The 18,583-nt window shown below is 40.1% G+C and overlaps 1 protein-coding gene across 4 annotated transcripts in view; it reads right to left on the reverse strand.

Annotated features, from left to right (window-relative positions):
- CTIF (cap binding complex dependent translation initiation factor) overlaps positions 1 to 18,583 on the reverse strand; it is a 212,212-nt gene that overhangs the window by 150,683 nt on the left and 42,946 nt on the right. For all 4 annotated transcript variants that reach the window (XM_042450144.1, XM_042450143.1, XM_042450142.1 and 1 more), the window contains exons 2-3: positions 3,959 to 4,175; positions 1,523 to 1,606 (exon numbers count right to left, since the gene is read on the reverse strand). In XM_042450144.1, the coding sequence (XP_042306078.1) occupies positions 1,523 to 1,606; positions 3,959 to 4,138 (264 nt within the window). In that variant the 5' untranslated portion in view covers positions 4,139 to 4,175. The remainder of the gene's footprint in view (positions 1 to 1,522; positions 1,607 to 3,958; positions 4,176 to 18,583) is intronic.

An 18,583-nucleotide genomic window follows, 5' to 3' on the forward strand; every position in this document is an offset into this window, starting at 1 on the left:
TTCAAGCCCCTTCTCTCCTCCAAGTTTAGAAGAGTGGTAGTTGGGATGGAGGTGAGGGCCTTTACACAAACCATGCATTTGCATTCTTCTGCCAGGCAGCATTCCTAGTAGGACTCATGGCGACCCTGTGGATGAGACATCTCCAAGACCCCTGTCTTCCATTGGTCTGCTTAGATCTTGCAGATTCATGCCTGTGATCTCTAGCCATCTGCAGTCTTCCTCTCATTCTACTACTTTCTACCTATCCCATTGTTTTTTCCAATGAGTCATACCTTCTAATGATGGGGTCAAAGTGTGACAGCCTTAATTTGATCATCTTGGCTTCTAGGGATATTTGAGACTTGAACTGTTCAAGGACACATTTGTTTGTCTTTTTGGCTGTCCACGGTGTTCTCTGCACTTTTCTCTAGCCCCACATCTCAAATTAATTGATTTTCTTCTAATTCGCTTTCTTCACTGTCCAGCTCTCATATCCATACCTGCATTTAAACCAGCTTAACGTAATTTATGTTTTACTCTGGAATTTGCAGGAAAATCCAGAGCACTCCATAGAGACACCGGGTGTCTGTCTACACATGCATCCCACTGTGTTGCCCAACACTGCTGTCACCAACCCAATTCACTCCCACAGAGGTCAGAAATGAGGTGCCCTTCATTGATTGCACGGCTGGGTGCCTTGTTGTGACCTCAGAGGGAGTTATTTGTGCTGCCACTGCCACTGCCAGGCAACACAGCAGGGACATGTGTGTAAACAGCTGCCCGGCACTGCTACAGAGTGCTCTGGATTTTCCTGCAAAGTTACTTTGATCTAATTTAAAAGCAGATATGGTGCAGAACTGGCTTTGTGTTGTGAGTATACTCTGCATTCAAATCGGGGATTTGGCCCTGTGTTGTGAAGATAGGTCACTATGAGGATGAGGGCAACTGATTCATCCAGCTCATGTAGACAAAGACAAAAATGACACAGCTCCATCATCATACCTACACCCAGAACCAGTTAAAAGGCTCACCTTCCATCCCAACTGCCACTGTTGTAGCCTCAGTGTTCCCAGAAGAAATTGCAGTATGTGCTGGACTTAGTCCCCTGCCCATACTGCCATCCTATTTTCCTTGTTTGTTGTGTTTTATTTAGATTGTAAACCTGAGGGCAGGGAACTGTTTTTTGTACTTTTACTTGTAAATTGCCATATACATACAGTGATAGCACTATATAAATAAATGCTAATAATAACCTCTCAGGCCAACACACCCACACACTAAGCTATGGACTAATAAAAATTATTTCAGTTTTCAGAACTTTGCTCATTCAGAAAGCCTCCTTTAACTGTATTACTCCATTAGATGGACTAATGATCTGAATAAGCATAAGGTAATTTATCATGCTTTTATGCTGCAAATTCTTACAAACTGTCAAAGAGTTCAAGGCATCAATATGAACCTTAGCTTTACAAGCTGGTGGAAATACACACAACACCATTATCACGTATGCCCATTATCGGTGAAAAAATCTCATGCCCCTTACCTGGTTTTGATTATGAGGTGGTATACCCTTGCCTCTTGTAGAGGAACCGGTGCCTTCTATCTGTTCATTACAGTCAGCTGTCCACTAAAAAGATAAATGGAAATATTAAGGCACTAAGTGAAGTTATTGGTTTGAGGGATACTGAAGTTAAAATTGAGCATTGGAGAAGCCAAACAACTTAAGAAGGAGAATTGCTTTCAGACTTGAGACTCAGAAAACCAAAGCAAGTCAGCTTTGTACCTATGCACAGAAAAGTTACTGGCCTGCTAAATCACTTTTTAAATCATATGTGTTGGATCACCCCATCCATTACTCAAACAAAATCTAACTCTGAGCACCTTGTCATTTATCTTTAATCACACCTTGGGTTTGCTACTTAAGGTTACTAGCACTATGGACCAACAGGTGTTTTTTGTGGATACATGTTTTTTATTGTGTGCATGACTGATATCCTCACAATGAATACCACATAGGTTAATGAATACCACTTAAGTAGAGATTAAAATAATAACAAAAATGGTTACTGAAGAAAAGTGTTTCAAAACATCAAATATAAATGCCAGCTCACTACTGATTTCAAAGTTATAACCTGTATCTGTTTTAAACCTTTCTAAATTCTCACATTCCTCTTTGCTTCACTTCCTACATTCCACTTTTACCCCCTCATTAACCTCGCTTCGAAATGAAATTAACAACAAAAACTGACTATTAAACAACCAATAGTTTAGTTACACATGATAGCTAGGCCCTTTGCTCTGCTATCCATCACATGTAACTATCCACATAATACTCATTTGTAGCATGTAAGTACCAGAATGTGGAACAGTTTCAAATCCTTGAACCCCCCATACTGGCTATGAGAGATTCTGGGAGTGATCATCTAAAAAGGAACTTTTACAATCTCTTTTCTAACTTAAAGGTTTCCTGCCCTGGTCACTGGAAAGCACTGACATGAATCCTGTTGGTAGTCTCAACTAAAACAGATCCACTGGACCAATGTGATAGTAAGTGTTGACTTACCATTTTTAGGATGGTCCGGTGACAGAATGAAGTCACTGTTATTTATTTAAAAGCATTTCTATTTTATCCTGTATCAACAGATCTGAGAGCCAGAATCACAAAGTGCAAAATGTTGGTTATTACCCTTAAGGCCCTATATGGTTTGGATCCAGGTTACCTACACAATTGCTTTTGCCTGTATAATCCATTCTATACACTCAGGTCTTCAGATACATACGTTGACTTTAGTCAACCAGGACTAGGCTGGCAACTGTGAACCAGAGAACATTTTCTTCAACCATCCCCAAACTGTGGAATGACCTGCTGAAAGCGATTCAACAGCTGGATAAGCTGTCTGACTTTAAAACAACATGAAAGATCAATCTCTTCCAGTAGACCTATCCTGATAGTTTTAAAATTATGCTTTTTAAACTTATATTTTTAACTGATTATATATATTTTAATTGGCATCAATGTTTTTCTCTGCCCACTAATTATAACTTGTGTGGTTTGCGATTCATAAATTAACAATCATTTCTTTTTTTAAAAAAAATGCCCCAACTGTAATTATTCTAGAGTATTCAACATGAACTGCCAGCTGATGCTGCCAAATGCCTTCTCCGTTTCTAGGAATAACACTCAAACAATACTTATTTCGAGAGAATTTTTGTCATAATGTTTTATAATATCAAGGAAAGTTTTAATTTAGCCTCATTAATCTTTTTGGGAGAAGTCCACTTTGGTCTTCATGTATCCAGTAATCTTCTTTGGGAATTAATTTAACATCAGCTTCATCCCATGATTTTGGTCTTGTTCCTTTCAGAATTTGATCTATCAATGTTTGAATGGGAGTCATCAGTTCATCTTCCAGATTTTTATAGTATAAGACTGTAAACTGTCTGGACCAGGTGCTTTACCATCCTGTTGTTTTCTAATAGTCTCTACAAATTCTATTATAGTTACCAGCTGATGTAAAAGTTTTCCTCTGTTTATCTGAGATTTGTGGCACCTGATATTGTTTTTCTGGGTATTTATTTGTGTTCTGAAAATGTTGAGGAGTAGTTTGTTCTTCTTTAAACAAATCTGTGAAATTTCTTTCAATTTCTTATTTATTTTGTTTGATTTTTATGTATTTCATTCCCTATTTTATTTCCATAACTAGTTTTCATTCCTTCATTTTCTTAATTCTTGTGCCAGCCATTTCCCTGGCCTGTTGGAATGTTCAAAGTATTTTTGTTTTTGCCCATGTTTTTAATTGTGTTATGTGCTAATTTGTTGCTGTATTTTAACCTGTTCCCCACCATAGGTAGAGGCATGTAAGAAATAAATATTATTATTCATTATCATTTTCATTACTGTTACAATTAGGAAAACAGTTTGACATAAAAACAAAACCTAATCACTCTTCCTTTTTACGAAATGCCATCCTGTACCAACCTGTGAGACGTTAGACTGTGTTCTCTCACTCTCCCCATCTCCTTCCGTTTTGTCGGTTAGCAGACCTTGGACTTGATACTCTAAAACGTAGCTGTCGATGAACCGCTCTAGCTCTTCAATCTCTTGCGAACGATTACTCCCTGCCTCAGATGAGGCAGAAGCCACAGAGGAGTTTTCCATCACTCTGGGTAAGGAATCAAGAATGGAAGGGGCCTACCTGGGGCAAAAATAAATAGAATGTATACATATCCATTACAACTTTAAAAGGAAATTTAAACATTAAAATACAGAAACATTTCACACCTCCATTCCATCCCCACTCAGAACTTGTTTTTCTAAATATTCAGCTCACCCTAAAATCTAACTGAGTGTCCAAATATTACCTGCACTAGATTATTCTAAGGATGCATCTACACTGTAGAAATAATCCAGTTTGACACCCTTTAAGTGCTGTAGCTTCATCCTATGAAATCCTGGGTTTTGCATTACAAGGTCTTTAGCCTTCTCGGCCCAAGCATGCCCGTTGCCATACAAAATTACAACTTCCAGAATTCTGTAAGATGGGACCATGGCAAACCATGGTGTCAAACTGCATTATTTCTACAGTGTAGCTGCATCCAATGTCCCTCATCAAATTATAAATCCCCAAGATCCCACTGCATGGAGCCATAGCAGTTAAAAGCGGTATCAAAGTGCATATCCAAAGCCAAATGGTGACAGGACACTGGAGCATAACAACAAGGGCTGAGTTAAAATACCTTAACTCAGAAGAATGTGCAGGAGAACCTCCAAACACAGCAAGGTTGGCTGGCCACATTTTGAAGTAAAATAATACTCATAACCATCAAAAGAGGGAAGCCCATATGATCATCACATCCAAGAGTCTGTGGCGGGATACACACCGCCATTTAGTACGTATAGGATACATACTAGGGTTAGGAAGGGGCGGTGCTTCCTCACCCCCCTAACCCTAGTACGTATCCTATACGTACAAGATGGCGGCGCCCCTTCTACATGGGCACCGCCATCTTTACGTACTGGACGCACAGCGTCCAGACGTGTCGCGGCGCCTATGACGTCGCGAGTCCGCGCCAGGCGCCTCGCGACATCATAGATGCGCCGCAGAAAGAAGCTCCGAAATGGAGCTTCTTTTTTGCTCCGCACGGGAGTCGCGCGGTTTGGCTGCTGCGGCTCCCGCACGGAGCAAATGGCGGCGGCGGGGGAGCGCCGCAAAGCGGCGGTTTGTACCCCACCTAAATTTACCAAAGCACACCCCAGAGGTTAAAAAGCAGAAAGGAAAATACAATGAGGACTCAACATCACATGAAGAGAGTAGGGGAGAAGAACAGAAAATACATTAGCTGTTTAAATTGGGGGGGGGGGGGGGGGCGGGAATCACCAACATAGATATGCAGTATTTTGGGCCAACCCCCAAAGGAATAAGTGAGAACAAAGGTTTTTCTAAACCTTCAAAGTGAAAGCACAACCTTTTGTACCTCTTTCTGCAACATTACAATGGAGAGAAGCCATAAAACGCCACCACTCACTACAGCTCTTATCACAGAACTGACAGATGGACAATGCTGCACTAGGCATGACATGTGGGAATATGAGTAAACATGGCACAGGGGGTGTTGGAAGAGTAAATAATTAACCGAGTCTACAGCATAGCAGTATGGAATGAACTGCTGAATCTGTAAGAGTGGCTGCAAATGATAAAGTGCCCCTGCTATGTCAAGTTCTCAGCTTTTGTTTAGACGCATGCCAAAAACCGAGCATAACTTACTTGGCATATCTGCTGCAATTACATACCAATGGTAAGAAGCAGTCTTACTTTATAGGGAAAGGGTCATCTAGGTTTGCATGCTGTGTGCACCGGTGCCCAATATGAAGTCCACAAGCATGGCATAAAAGCTCCAGCCTGTTCATATTTATCCTAGAGGAAAAACTATCCCTGAATGTAGCAGATTTTATTCAATCCTCATGGTGCATGGCTGTTGCCAGGCTGTTTGGTGCATGGATCTTGATTTATATGTCCTCACCTTAGTCATCATTTACTTAATAAAAGATTGAAAAAGTACTTTTCACAACACATTGCCTTCACATGCCAAAACAAAGTAAACTGCGGAACAAAACCATAATACAGCCAGCCCTCCATATCCACTAATTCTTTATCCAGGGATTCAACCATCCCCAGCTTCAAAATATTATAAAACAATATAAATTACAAAAAGGAAATCTTGATGTTGCTATTGTACTGTATATAACAAACACCCCAAGTAACTGAAACTGTGGATGCAGAATCCATGGTTACTGTAGAAAACTAGTACTGTACTGTATGTAGAAAACTAGCACTTCAGAAACAAAGGACGTTCCTCAGCCCTTTGACTGCTGTGGCTAATATACATCATGTTTATACACTGGAAATCTATGTGAGTATGTGCCTTCAAGTCACCTGCTGACTTATGGCTACCCCATCAATTTCATAGGGTTTTCTTAGGCAACCACTCAGTTTTGATTTTGCTAGTTGTAAATCTATGTGTGTCGGCTCAAAGATATAGCCATGTTAGTCTGCAGTATCAGTATGTAGAGAGATCTTGTGGCACCTTTGAGTCTAACTGAAATAAAGAAGTTGGCAGCATGAGCTTTTGTAGACTTCAGTGTACTTCCTTAGATGCATCTGAGGAAGCAGACTGAAGTCTATAAAAGCTCATGCTGCCAACTTCATTAATTTCAGTTAATCTTTATTTCAGCTACAACATCTCTCTACATAGCTAACTCATTCTGTTTTTCTCTCCCTCTGTTTTCCCTACCGACCCGGACCAGTTAAATTCAATCATCTTTTCCATTTCCTTGCCCTTGTTATGTGTGGTTTATATTGATTCCTGTTCCCACTTTGTAGTAACGTTTTAATTTTTATATTGTAATTGTAATATTGTAATTGTTTTTATCCTGTATTGCTTAGTGATGTTTGTGATGTTTTAACCCTTGTAAGCTGCCTTGATCATTTTTTATGGAAAGGCGGGGTAAAAATTATTATTATTATTATTATTATTATTATTATTATTATTATTATGTGTGTCTATGTTTGTGTGTGTGTTAAATTTATACTCACAGTTATGTAGTGGATGCAGTAATCCACCCTTCTTTTGAATACAGGCATTGTGCCACAGATTGCATATCTATGGGTATGCGTGTTTATTGTCCCATTAAGCATAACAGCTGTTTATGCAATCCTACTGAATAAAGTGGTGTAATGAACTAACATATAGTTATACAGCATCTGTGAATGCAAAACTGATTGTGAGATGGTTACACCTGCAGAACTTCACATATGCAACCAAGAACTGAAGAGAAATGAAGTGGCCAAGAAAGTACAATCACATGCATAAGGAAATTTACATGTGTGTATGACACTAATAGAGGGTCAGAATGGTGTAGCAGACTGCATGTTGGACTATTGATTCTGGAGACCAGGATCTGAATTCCCACTTGGGCATGGAAACCCACTGGGTGACCATGGGCAAGTCACACTCTCTCAGCCTCAGAGGAAGGCAAAGGCAAACTCCTGATGAACAAATTTTGCCAAGAAAATCCTATGATAGAATCACCTTTTGTTGTTGTGTGCCTTCAAATCTTCTGACTTATAGTAACCCTAAGGGTTTTCTTGGCACAGTGTGTTCACCTTAGGGTTAACATAAGTTGGAAACAACTTGACTTAACCCAACACCACCACCAATAGGATTCCTCTGAGACATCTGAGGAAGTAGAGCAAGTCTAGGAAAGTTTATCCGACATTTTTCACAGTTAGTCCAAAAAGTGCTACAAGATCCCTTTGTATATAATATTCATCCCTGTGTGCTGTTTTCTTTTTAACTCAGTGAATATTTCATTTTATCATCTGAAAGGTCCTCCAATCTCATTTTGTTGCATGCACAGATACAGCCTAAAATGGGAACTCCCCCACTTGCATTAAACTAGGGTAAATTCAAGTATAGATGAACCCTTGGTCAAAGGAAGGACAAGGATGTGTCCCATGCCAGCTATCACCTTGGTGAGGGAGCTACCAATCCTACAGACTTCTTTCACAATCATTATTGAAGGTGCCTGGGGCTAGATTAGCCTCCACGACACGGAGGACATTTTCCACGGCTGCCCCAGCCCTTTGGAACGCGCTGCCCACTAAGCTCCGCTCGTCTACCACCCTGGCCCAATTCAGGAAGGACCTAAAAACCTTCCTGTTCCAGCAGGCATTCCCCGAATAAAACCCTGTGGGCCTCCCTCCTCTTCCGTGGCCAAGAGGTTGGGCTATGGGGCTTTTTTTCCTGCTTTTTATTGTTGTATATTTTAATTGTTGTATTGTTGTGCTGTTTTTAACCTGTTGTAAGCCGCCCTGATCGTGGGAAGGGTGGGATATAAATAAAAATTTTATTTTTATTATTTATTATTATAAAAATTTGGAAGCAGTGCATCTGGATCAGGTACCCACTGTGGGCAGAGATGTACTCAGAGCTAATAAAAAAAGGAAAGGGGGAGCAATAAAGAATATTTTAAAGTTTCTAGCTCAGCTACAATGAGCCAGTCCTCTTCTGCTCAACTACACAAGTCCAGTCAGATGTATTCCTTTAATTATTTAACTACATAGAGGAGTTTCTCAATTAACTTTTAATCCACTGAAAACTCAAGTTTATAAATGGAAATGCTGACAGATCCTTAAAATATAGTGTTACCAGCAGGCGCCATTCTAATCATTTTAAAAGGCATCTCACCTTTTGTCACTCCATTTGGTCCCAAAAGGACAGATTTAAAAGGGGAGCCAGAAAAGCACTACAAGATAAAGTGGTTTTTGTGTGAACAAATGCCACATAACTGCCTCTCATGTCGGACATGGTAACAGCATAATCATACACTGTACACCCTTCATGGCTCAAAGAAGCAGAGGAAACAGGGCACTCATTGGCTTTATTCTGGAACTAGAAAATGTGGCACATTATAATTTGCTGATGTCATGTGCTTTCAAGTCATTTCAGACTTATGATGACCCTAAGGTGAACCTATCATGGGGTTTTCTTGGCAAGATTTATTCAGAGGCGGTTTGCCATTGGCTTTTCCTGAAGATGAGAGCATGTGACTTGCCCAAGGTCACCCAATGAGTTTCACGGCTCAGCAGGAATTCAAACCCTAGTCTCCAGATTCATAGGCCAACACTCAAACCACTGTGCCAAACTGGTTCTCTAGTGGTACAATTCAAAGATATAGCCGTGTTAGTCTGTAGAATCAGTATGTAGAGAGATCTTGTACCACCTTGGAGACTAACTGAAAGAAAGAAATTGGCAGCATGATCTTTCATAGACTTCAATCTACTTCTGTTGTGAATGATTTGCTGCTGGTTATTCTCTGGTTATTCCTGGTATAAGTCATCTTTAATCATGATGCATGTAAAAATCTTCACCGTGATGCTGTGAATATCGCTGGATAATGCCCATTTAAATGCCTGATTTTCCCCATGTGTGATAAACTCCTATGTTTAAAATGGCACTAAACTGTATACAAAATTAAAGCAATTTAAAACAGATTGAAAAGAAAAGAGTGAAAGTATTACAGCACATTAGGAAAGGAATTCTATACACTAGCAACTCATTTGTCCAGTTTACAGGTACTGAAGAGCAATTTTGTTTAGAGATTCAGAACTATCTTTTGATAAATCTAGAGGGTATTTGATTAATTCTTAATTGGGGGGAAAGGCCTTTGGACATTTCTGGAAAAGCTTTCTGTTTCTCCTTCTCTTATTGTGGCTCTTAGTTCCTCTTGTAGGAAGAGGGAAATCTGTAGTGTTGAGAGACTGGATCATTTAGCTGAACAACTCTGCACTTGTCATAACGTTTAGTTTCATTAATTGGTTCAATTGAGTTGTGTACTTTATGTATTTCTTAGGTACTATGTTTTACAATTCAAGGGTCACAATCATTAACTATGTCATTGTTGTTTTTAAAAAACCATTAAGGAACACTGCCACTCTTGAATTCGCAAACCAAATCAATGTTTGGGCTATACAGTGTTCAGAAAACCTACACGCATGGACAGATACCTACACAAGAACTCAGGACAAAAAAGAAGCACAATAAAAACACTTGTAGACCGGGCAAAATGGAACTGTGAATCCCACTTCTTGGAAGATGAATTGAAGCACCTAGACTGGGCTCTACAAATGAATGGTTATTCCAGTACAGACATCAGAAGGGCTGTCAGGACCAGAAAAACCCAGAGAATGAAGACAAGCAGCCACCAAAAGGGAAGGTATTTTGACCATACATCAAAGGAGTCACAGACAGAATAGGGAAACTGGTGAAGAAACACCCAAATGGTTTACAAACCAACCAAGAAAATCCAGCAAATGCTGTGCTCAGCGAAGGACATGAGAGACCCTCTCACAGCTGCAGTCATTTACCGGATACCATGCAGCTGTAGACAAGTCTACATAGGGACCACCAAATGCAGTGTACAAACACGAATCAAGGAACACAAGAGACACTGCAGACTGAGTCAGCCAGAAAAATCGGCATTGGCAGAACATATTACTGTATAAACCATCCTGGGCATAAAATACTGTTTGATAACACTGAAACTGTGGACCATGCCAACAACTATCAGGTCAGAACGGACAGGGAAGCTATTGAAATCCATAAACATCTGGATCCTTAAAGTGAACAAAGTTTGGCTACCAGCAAATGCAAATGAGAAACCACTCAGAGCAGACACTAATCCTCTTTGCATATCCTCCCAGCCTGGGACCCTGCCATCAACAACAGAACAATGCACAGATTAACATAGAATTCCTCCATACCCAGGGTCACACAGTATACAGTATATACATCCAGCTCTCTCCTAAGCCTGCATTCTCTGAAAGATGCCAGCCACAGATGCCGGCGAAACACCAGGAATAAATGCTTCTAGAACATGGCCACATAGCCCGAAAAACTCACAAAAAACTATGGATGCCGGCCATGAAAGACTTTGACTTCACATTAATTCTATGTTTCCCAAGCGTCTTCATTTATTTTTTTACAATGTCTATCCCACCATTCTTGTAAAAACACAAATAAACCCACCCATGAATGGAAAATACAAAAATAGACAACCAAGAAAAATCAGAGTGCAAAACCAACATTAATTGAATTCAAGGGCCTATTGAATAACCAGATTAAATTGATGTCTAAAGCCATATACTGTCTAGTGCTAGCAGCACTCTCTGGGGAGAAAATTCAACTGTTGGTGCCATAACTGAACAGTCCCTGCTCCTAATCGATGTGTTTTTGTTGTTGTTGTTAACTGCCCTCAAGCCGATTTCAACCCATGGCAACTCTGTGGGTGTGACATCTCCAAGACTCCCTAGCCTCCGCAGCTCTGCTCTGCTTAGTGACCTCCTTAATAGGGTCTATCCATCTGGTATGTGGTCCTCCTCTCTTTCTACTTTCCCCACCTTTCCCAGCATTATTGTCTTTTCTAATGAGACATGCCTTCCCATGATAAGTCCAAAATACAACAGCCTTAAGTTTTGTCATTTTGGCTTCCAAGGAGATTTCTGACCAGGACTCCCATGATTACCAAAACTCATGGATGATCAAGTCCCATTATATACAAAGGTGTAGTAAAATGGTGTCCCCTATATAAAATGGGAGAGAGGCATCTGCCTTCAGGGACATGTCTAGCTGCCTTTGCAGAATGTGGGAAATGGAAAAAGGCATTTCCAAAGCCCTCTTGCCTTATACCCATTCAGTCATATCATTTAGCTCAGCACTCTTTACTCTAACAGTCAACAACTTTGGAGGAATCTGAAGGAAAGATCTTTCCATCAACGTCTCCCTGATCTCTTTCAATTAAAGCTGCCAGAACTTGAATCTGGTGCCTTCTACGTGCTCTACTCTTGAGCCATGGCCCTAAACATGTTTTCATGAGTACTACTGAACCTCAGAACCACAGTAGTAGAATCTGTGGCTTGATCTTCCTAAAATAAACATTCACCTCTTCTAGATTAAGAGGACCTGCCAAGAAGTACTGACAAAGCCTTCCATGACACTTCTGGAAACATAACTGGTCTCATTTCCCAGTAACCTTTCCTTTTTCATTTAAGTTCCTATACCTTAAATTCTTGGATGCCTCGGACTTCCATCCCTCTGCCCATCTTGCTTTATTAACTTCACCACCCTGGTTTGTATCCTTAGACAGTAAAGCTCAGTCACAAAGGTGAACCTGATAGGATTTGGCCTTTGTCCAGCTCTTGCCGTGAAGTGTCAGATTTACTTGAGAAAAGATGTATGACAAGATACAATCAGGGTTTGGGTGCATTCTGTGCCAAAAATATCTCCAGGCTCTGGCTTGAGAAGGAACTTGAATTCTCAAGTCAGAAGGTCTGTTCAGTACAACTGTGGCTTCAGTGGGATGGCAAATCCATTCTGATTTTTCCTCCAAACTTAAAGACCCTGTGTAAGACACTGGACATATTGCAGCGGAGGGGGGGAAGGGGGGCATACAGTTAAACTAACACAGAGAGTGGATTCACTGCCTCTACTGACAGGAAAGCCTCCAGATGTTGCTGTTTGCATAAATGCATATTTGTTTTGCATAGAATCATAAAATCATAGAGTTGGAAGAAAAAACAAGTGAACCTTCTGCCATGCAGGAACCCTGATCATACTTCACTCTGTACTAGGATTCAGATTTTGAATACAAACCACCAAGCAAACAAAGGAAATGCACATGTAAGGAGGACAGAGGACACAAATATTCTCATTTCCTTTCATTGCTTTTAATGTTTAACACACTTGCCCCTCCATATTCATGGATTCTTCATCCATGGATTCAACTATCTACAGCTGAAAACTATTTTTAAAAATACAAATTCCAAAAGGCAAACCTAGATTTTGCCATTTTATATAAGGGACACCAGTTTACTATGCCACTGTATTTAACGGGATGCTAGCATCCATGGAGTTCGGTATCCAAATATTTTAAGCTGATAAATTGTTTAATTTCCTTTTTAGATAATTTTATATTTATACTTTTGTCAAAATCTTTTTATAGTTTTTAATCTGCATTGTTTTACATAGATTGTTAGCCAGCTTGTGTCCAATTGCTGGGAGGAACATGGGATATAAATGAATATAATCATAATCATCATAATAGATTTCTCTAAAACTGTAAAATGTCGATATGTCAATGTTGAATTTAAGCAATAACTGCACCCTTAATCACTGCACAAAAAAAGAAGTGGTAAAGCTGGAAGAGACAACAGAAGGAAAAATTGTACAATGGATCAGGCAGATGCAGGGTTAAATAATTACATAATCGAAATTAAATGGTTGTCCTAGTGAATGGGGATGTGAATGCAAGAACAAAAGTTTATCATAAAAACAACAACAACAACACATCACACAATAATGATTAAGGAAAATTAGGACAGGAACAGCCTAACTTTATGACAACTGAGTTTGGAAAAACTACCTTTAATCTTTAGCATCTCACATCCTAGGAAAATTACGGAACTTCTGCCAGTCAAAACAGACAGTACTGAGTCAATTATCTGATCCTGTCTGAGGCTGCTCCATTCACACAAGGCAACATCAGGAGAGAACTAACAGCCAAAATCCATCATGGGACAAAGCTTGAGGCACTTCAACGAGGTACAAGTCTTTTGCTTTTACCAAAAAGAAGGTTGAGTCACAACCAAGGGGGAAAGGTTGCAGGTTGCACTACACACTGTATTTTTCCCTTGCGCAAGCAATCACAAACCGATTGTACAGGTTGAGTCTTCCTCATCCAAAGGTACTTGGAACCAGAAGTGTTATGGATTTCAGAGTTTTGGGATTTTGAAATGTTTGCGTATACATAATGACATATCTTAGATATGGGACCCTCCCCCCCCCCAAGTCTAAACATTAAATTTAGTTACGTTATGTATACACCTTACAGACATACCCTGAAGGTAATTTTATACACAATATTTTTAATCATTTTGTGCATGAAACAAAGTTTGTGTACATTGAACCATCAGAAAGCAAAATGTCACTATCACAGACACTCATATGTATAATTCTGTATTTTGCAATATTTTGGATTTTGGAAGTCCAGATAAGGGAAACTCAACTTGTACAATGAAAAACACCTGCGTCAGTGAGAAGCATTAATGAACACTTAGAGCCAGCATGGCATAGTGGTTTGAGTGTTGGACTATGACTTTGGAGACCTGGGTTCAAATCCCGGCTCAGCCATGGAAACCCACTTGGTGACCTTGGGCAAGGCACACACTCTCAGCCTCGGACAGTGGCAATGGCAAAGCCCCTTCGAAGCAACTTGCCAAGAAAACCCCAAGATAGAGTTGATGTAAGTTGGAAATGACGAAGTTACACAGTGTCAAGGCAGGCTTATGTATTTTGCTATGATTCCGCTAGGTGGTGCACAGAAACAGCATCCGCACAAGCACAATGTCTGCTCTCTTAAGCCTGACCTGAATGCCAAAACAGTCAGGCCAGAGGTCAGAAAGAAGCTCAAACAGAGATGACCTCCTACTCGCCACGTAGTAAAACTGTGTTCATCTCCAGCAACAAGTAGGAAGGCTGCCTTGACCTATGCGCTGAACACAAGAAAGCAATTCCATCAACAACACCATAAAAAAAGGCTGGAGGATAAACATGTTCGCATCTTTTCGGTCTACTGACGGTACAATGCTCAAATCGTACAGTACATCTACATGTAGAAATAAGGCAGTTTGATACCACTGTCAGTGTTGTAGTTCAGCCTATGGAATCCTGGGATTTGTAGTTTTACAAAGTTTTTTGCCTTCTCTGATAAAGCATGCTGGTGAGAGCCAGTGTGGCGTAGTGGTTTAAGTGTTGTACTACAACTCTGGAGACCAGGGTTTGATTCCTCACTTGGCCATGATACCCACTGGGTGACCTTGGGCCAGTCACAGACTCTCAGCCTCAAGGGAAGGCAATAGCAAACCCCCTCTGAACAAAATCTTGCCAAGAAAAACCTGTGATAGCTTTGCCTTAGGGTCACAATAAGGCGGGAATGACTTGAAGGCTCACAACTACAACTTCACCAAACTACAAATCCTAGGATTCTCATAGAATCATAGAGTTGGAAGAGACCACAAGGGCCATCCAGTCCAACCCCCTGCCATGCAGGAAATCACAATCAAAGCATCCCTGACAGATGGCCATCTAGCCTCTGCTTAAAGACCTCCAAGGAAGGAGACTCCACTACACTCCGAGGGAGTTTGTTCCACTGTCGAACAGCCCTTACTGTCAGGAAGTTCTTCCTAATGTTGAGGTGGAATCTCTTTTCCTGGAGCTTGCATCCATTGTTCTGGGTCCTGTTCTCTGGAGCAGCAGAAAACAAGCTTGCTCCCTCCTCAATATGACATCCCTTCAAATATAGGGCATGGTTTCCAGACGTTTCACCATTTTAGTCGCCCTCCTCTGGACACGCTCCAGTTTCTCAATGTCCTTTTTGAATTGTGGTGCCCAGAACTGGACACAATATTGCAGGTGGGGCCTGACCAGAGCAGAATATAGTGGCACTATTACTTCTCTTCATCTAGACACTATACTTTTATTGATGCAGCCTAAAATTGCATTAGCCTTTTTAGCTGCCGCATCACACTGTTCACTCATGTTCAACTTGTGGTCTACTTGGACTCCCAGATCCCTTTCACATGTAGTTTCATTCAGCCAGGTGTCCCCCATCCTGTATCTGTGCATTTTATTTTTCTCCCTAAGTGCAGTACCTTACATTTCTCCGTGTTGAATTTCATTTTGTTAGCTTTGGCCCAGCTTTCTAGTCTATTCAGGTCATTTTGAATTTTGATCCTGTCCTCTGGAGTATTAGCTATTCCTCCTAATTTGGTGTCATCTGCAAATTTGATAAGTATGCTCCCAATTCTGTCATCCAGGTCATTGATAAAGATGTTGAATAACACTGGGCCCAGGACAGTGCCCTATGGGACCCCACTGGTCACTTCTCTCCAGGATGAAAAGGAGCCATTGTTGAGCACCCTTTGGGTTTGGCCAGTCAACCAGTTACAAATCCATGTAACAGTTACCTTGTCTAGTCCACATTTTACAAGCTTGTTTGCAGGAATGTCATGGGAAACCTTGTCAAAGGCCTTCTGTAGCATGGAAGCATGGCAGTTAAAGTGGTGTCAAATTGCATTATTTCTACAGTGTAGATGCACCCTAACTCATGACTAAGGAAGGAGACATACGCTTCAGGGTTTTGTAGTCTAACCAAACCATTCTTGCCCTCCCCAGGAATTTTAGGGTTCTCCAGCATATATCTTCTGGATGACCATTTTATAGATTTCCATTCCTCCTATGAGGTTATCCACACACAATTTGCATGACTTGAGTCATTTGCAGATTACTGTTATTTCACCATGACAAGGTGTACTTCAAATCACCACACATAATTCATGGTTCATTTATCAGACAATGAAAACAAAGAGCTACATAAGACCACAAGACCATGAAATTTAATACTTTTTATTCAGACTTCTTTATTTAGCCAGATCTTTGGCTGTTACAAAAAGGGTCTTTTTCGTGGGGTGTTGTACTTCTAGCTTCATTATTATACTTTAAATTAGTGATTCCCAAACGCTGCCCCTCCAGGTGTTTTAGACTTCAACTTCTAGTAGCCTCAGCCACCTTGACCAACAGTCTGGAATTCTGGGAGCTGAAGTCCAAACCATCTAGAGGAGCAAAGTTTGGGAAGCACTACTTTAAATACTTGAAAAATTGTTTTAAATGAGTGTTTTAATAAGACTGGCTATTTATTTTTGTTTTGTTTGATTGATTTACTTTTGTACTATAAATTGTTTTATCTGTATTTTGTTTTAACCTAAGCTTTCTCCCAATTTGGGAGAAAGGCGGTATATAAATTAAATAAATAAATACCATGTAATGGCCAGTCATAGCTTTCCTACAATTTCTCCTTGCAATTTTTTCCAGCTTTGCCTGGAGCTATGGGCTTCCCTTTGATATTCTTGGTGATGCCACAACTACTGTCCTTGGGTATGGCAACACAACAAATCTTTTGCTTTTGCAGCAATCCTGAAATAAAGCCAAAGGAGTTTCGAAAAGCAGACTTGGTCATTTTTTGTTCCAAATGTCCCAGAACAAACAAACCAAAACAAAAACACAAGATGTTCACTGAACCACTTTATTTTCAGAGGATATGGAACTGTCCACCATGCTAGACCAAATGCAAGCGGGTATCACAGCACATACCCATGGAAAAAGAAACCACAACAGGATGCAAAAGTCCTCAAAAAAGTGATAGAAGAAATATTATATCAGGGGAAAAGAAGTAAAAACTTGTCTTCTTCCATAAGACAAGTTTCAGAGAATTTGTCAAGTGAAAATAAAGTTTTCATTTAATGGCATTCAAAGACAGACCCAAAAAGAGAACACTGCAGTATCAGTGAGTACATCTACACTGCAGGAATAATGCAGTTTGACACCACTTTTAACTGCCATGACTCCTTCCTACAGAATCCTGGGATTCGTAGTTTTGTGAAGCACCAGCACTTTTTGGCAGAGAAGGCTAAAAATCTTCTAAACGTACAAATCCCAAGATTCCATAGGATTCCTACTCAGGCCCAAATTACCAGCATTGTTTTTAAGTTGAAAAACACCAAAAACACAATCCAGAAATCTAAAGGCCTCCCATGTGATATTCATTTGTGGCCCTAAATTATATTACCTGCCTCAACCTTTATCTGCTCTGGGATTCTTCACAATATTGTCCATCTGACAGATTATTGGAAAAGAAACATCTTCAAAAGTTACTTTTAAAAGTAATTTGTTGCACAAATTGTTGCAGAAACCTAATTTTGCAAAAACAAAAATGTAGCCAACTTCATTGTTTATCATATAACTCTTCATCTTTTTATTATTCTTTGCTGAGAAAATAATTTCGGCTTTCCAAACAGAATGGTAAATAATCATGGAAATCTCTATACAAAATGACTCCCAAATTCCTTAATATCCCACTTTAAAAGTAACTTTAAAACAAGTGCAAACACCCTGGAGAAATATCTTTGCCACTTGTTCCTTTATGAATGGAACTTTGTTATTCCATAGTTGTCAAAAACAAAGTAACATTGCAGTACAATTAATTTTGACTTGTAACTTCCAGGCTCTAGAAGTGAATAAGGCAAGAAGCAATTGTACAAGAGTTATTTTCCAATCGGGATTATTTATGGCTAAACCACAATCCGAATTTAAACTGTGGCCATACAACATCAGGCTGCATCTGATTGCATTGAGTCATGGCAGTTAAAGTGTTGTCAAGCCGGATTATTTCGGCAGTGCAGATGCAGCCACAGTATACTGAACTTACTGCTGGGACACAGAGAAGTCCTCACCACCAGCAGACCTCAATTTTCTGGCAGGCACATATAGGCAGAGGCTCCTCACTTTTTTAATTTATGATTTGCACTTTGATAGTCAGACTTGCAGGTTTATGCTTTTTAAGCATGCTAGAAGTAGCTGGTGAGGCAGGCATATCTGATTCTCTTTTTCTTACTGGTTTGTTCTTCATGCATACTCAGTAAAGGATTGTGGA

This window comes from Sceloporus undulatus, chromosome 2, assembly GCF_019175285.1.
Source record: "Sceloporus undulatus isolate JIND9_A2432 ecotype Alabama chromosome 2, SceUnd_v1.1, whole genome shotgun sequence".
In the NCBI taxonomy this organism is placed as follows: domain Eukaryota; kingdom Metazoa; phylum Chordata; class Lepidosauria; order Squamata; family Phrynosomatidae; genus Sceloporus; species Sceloporus undulatus.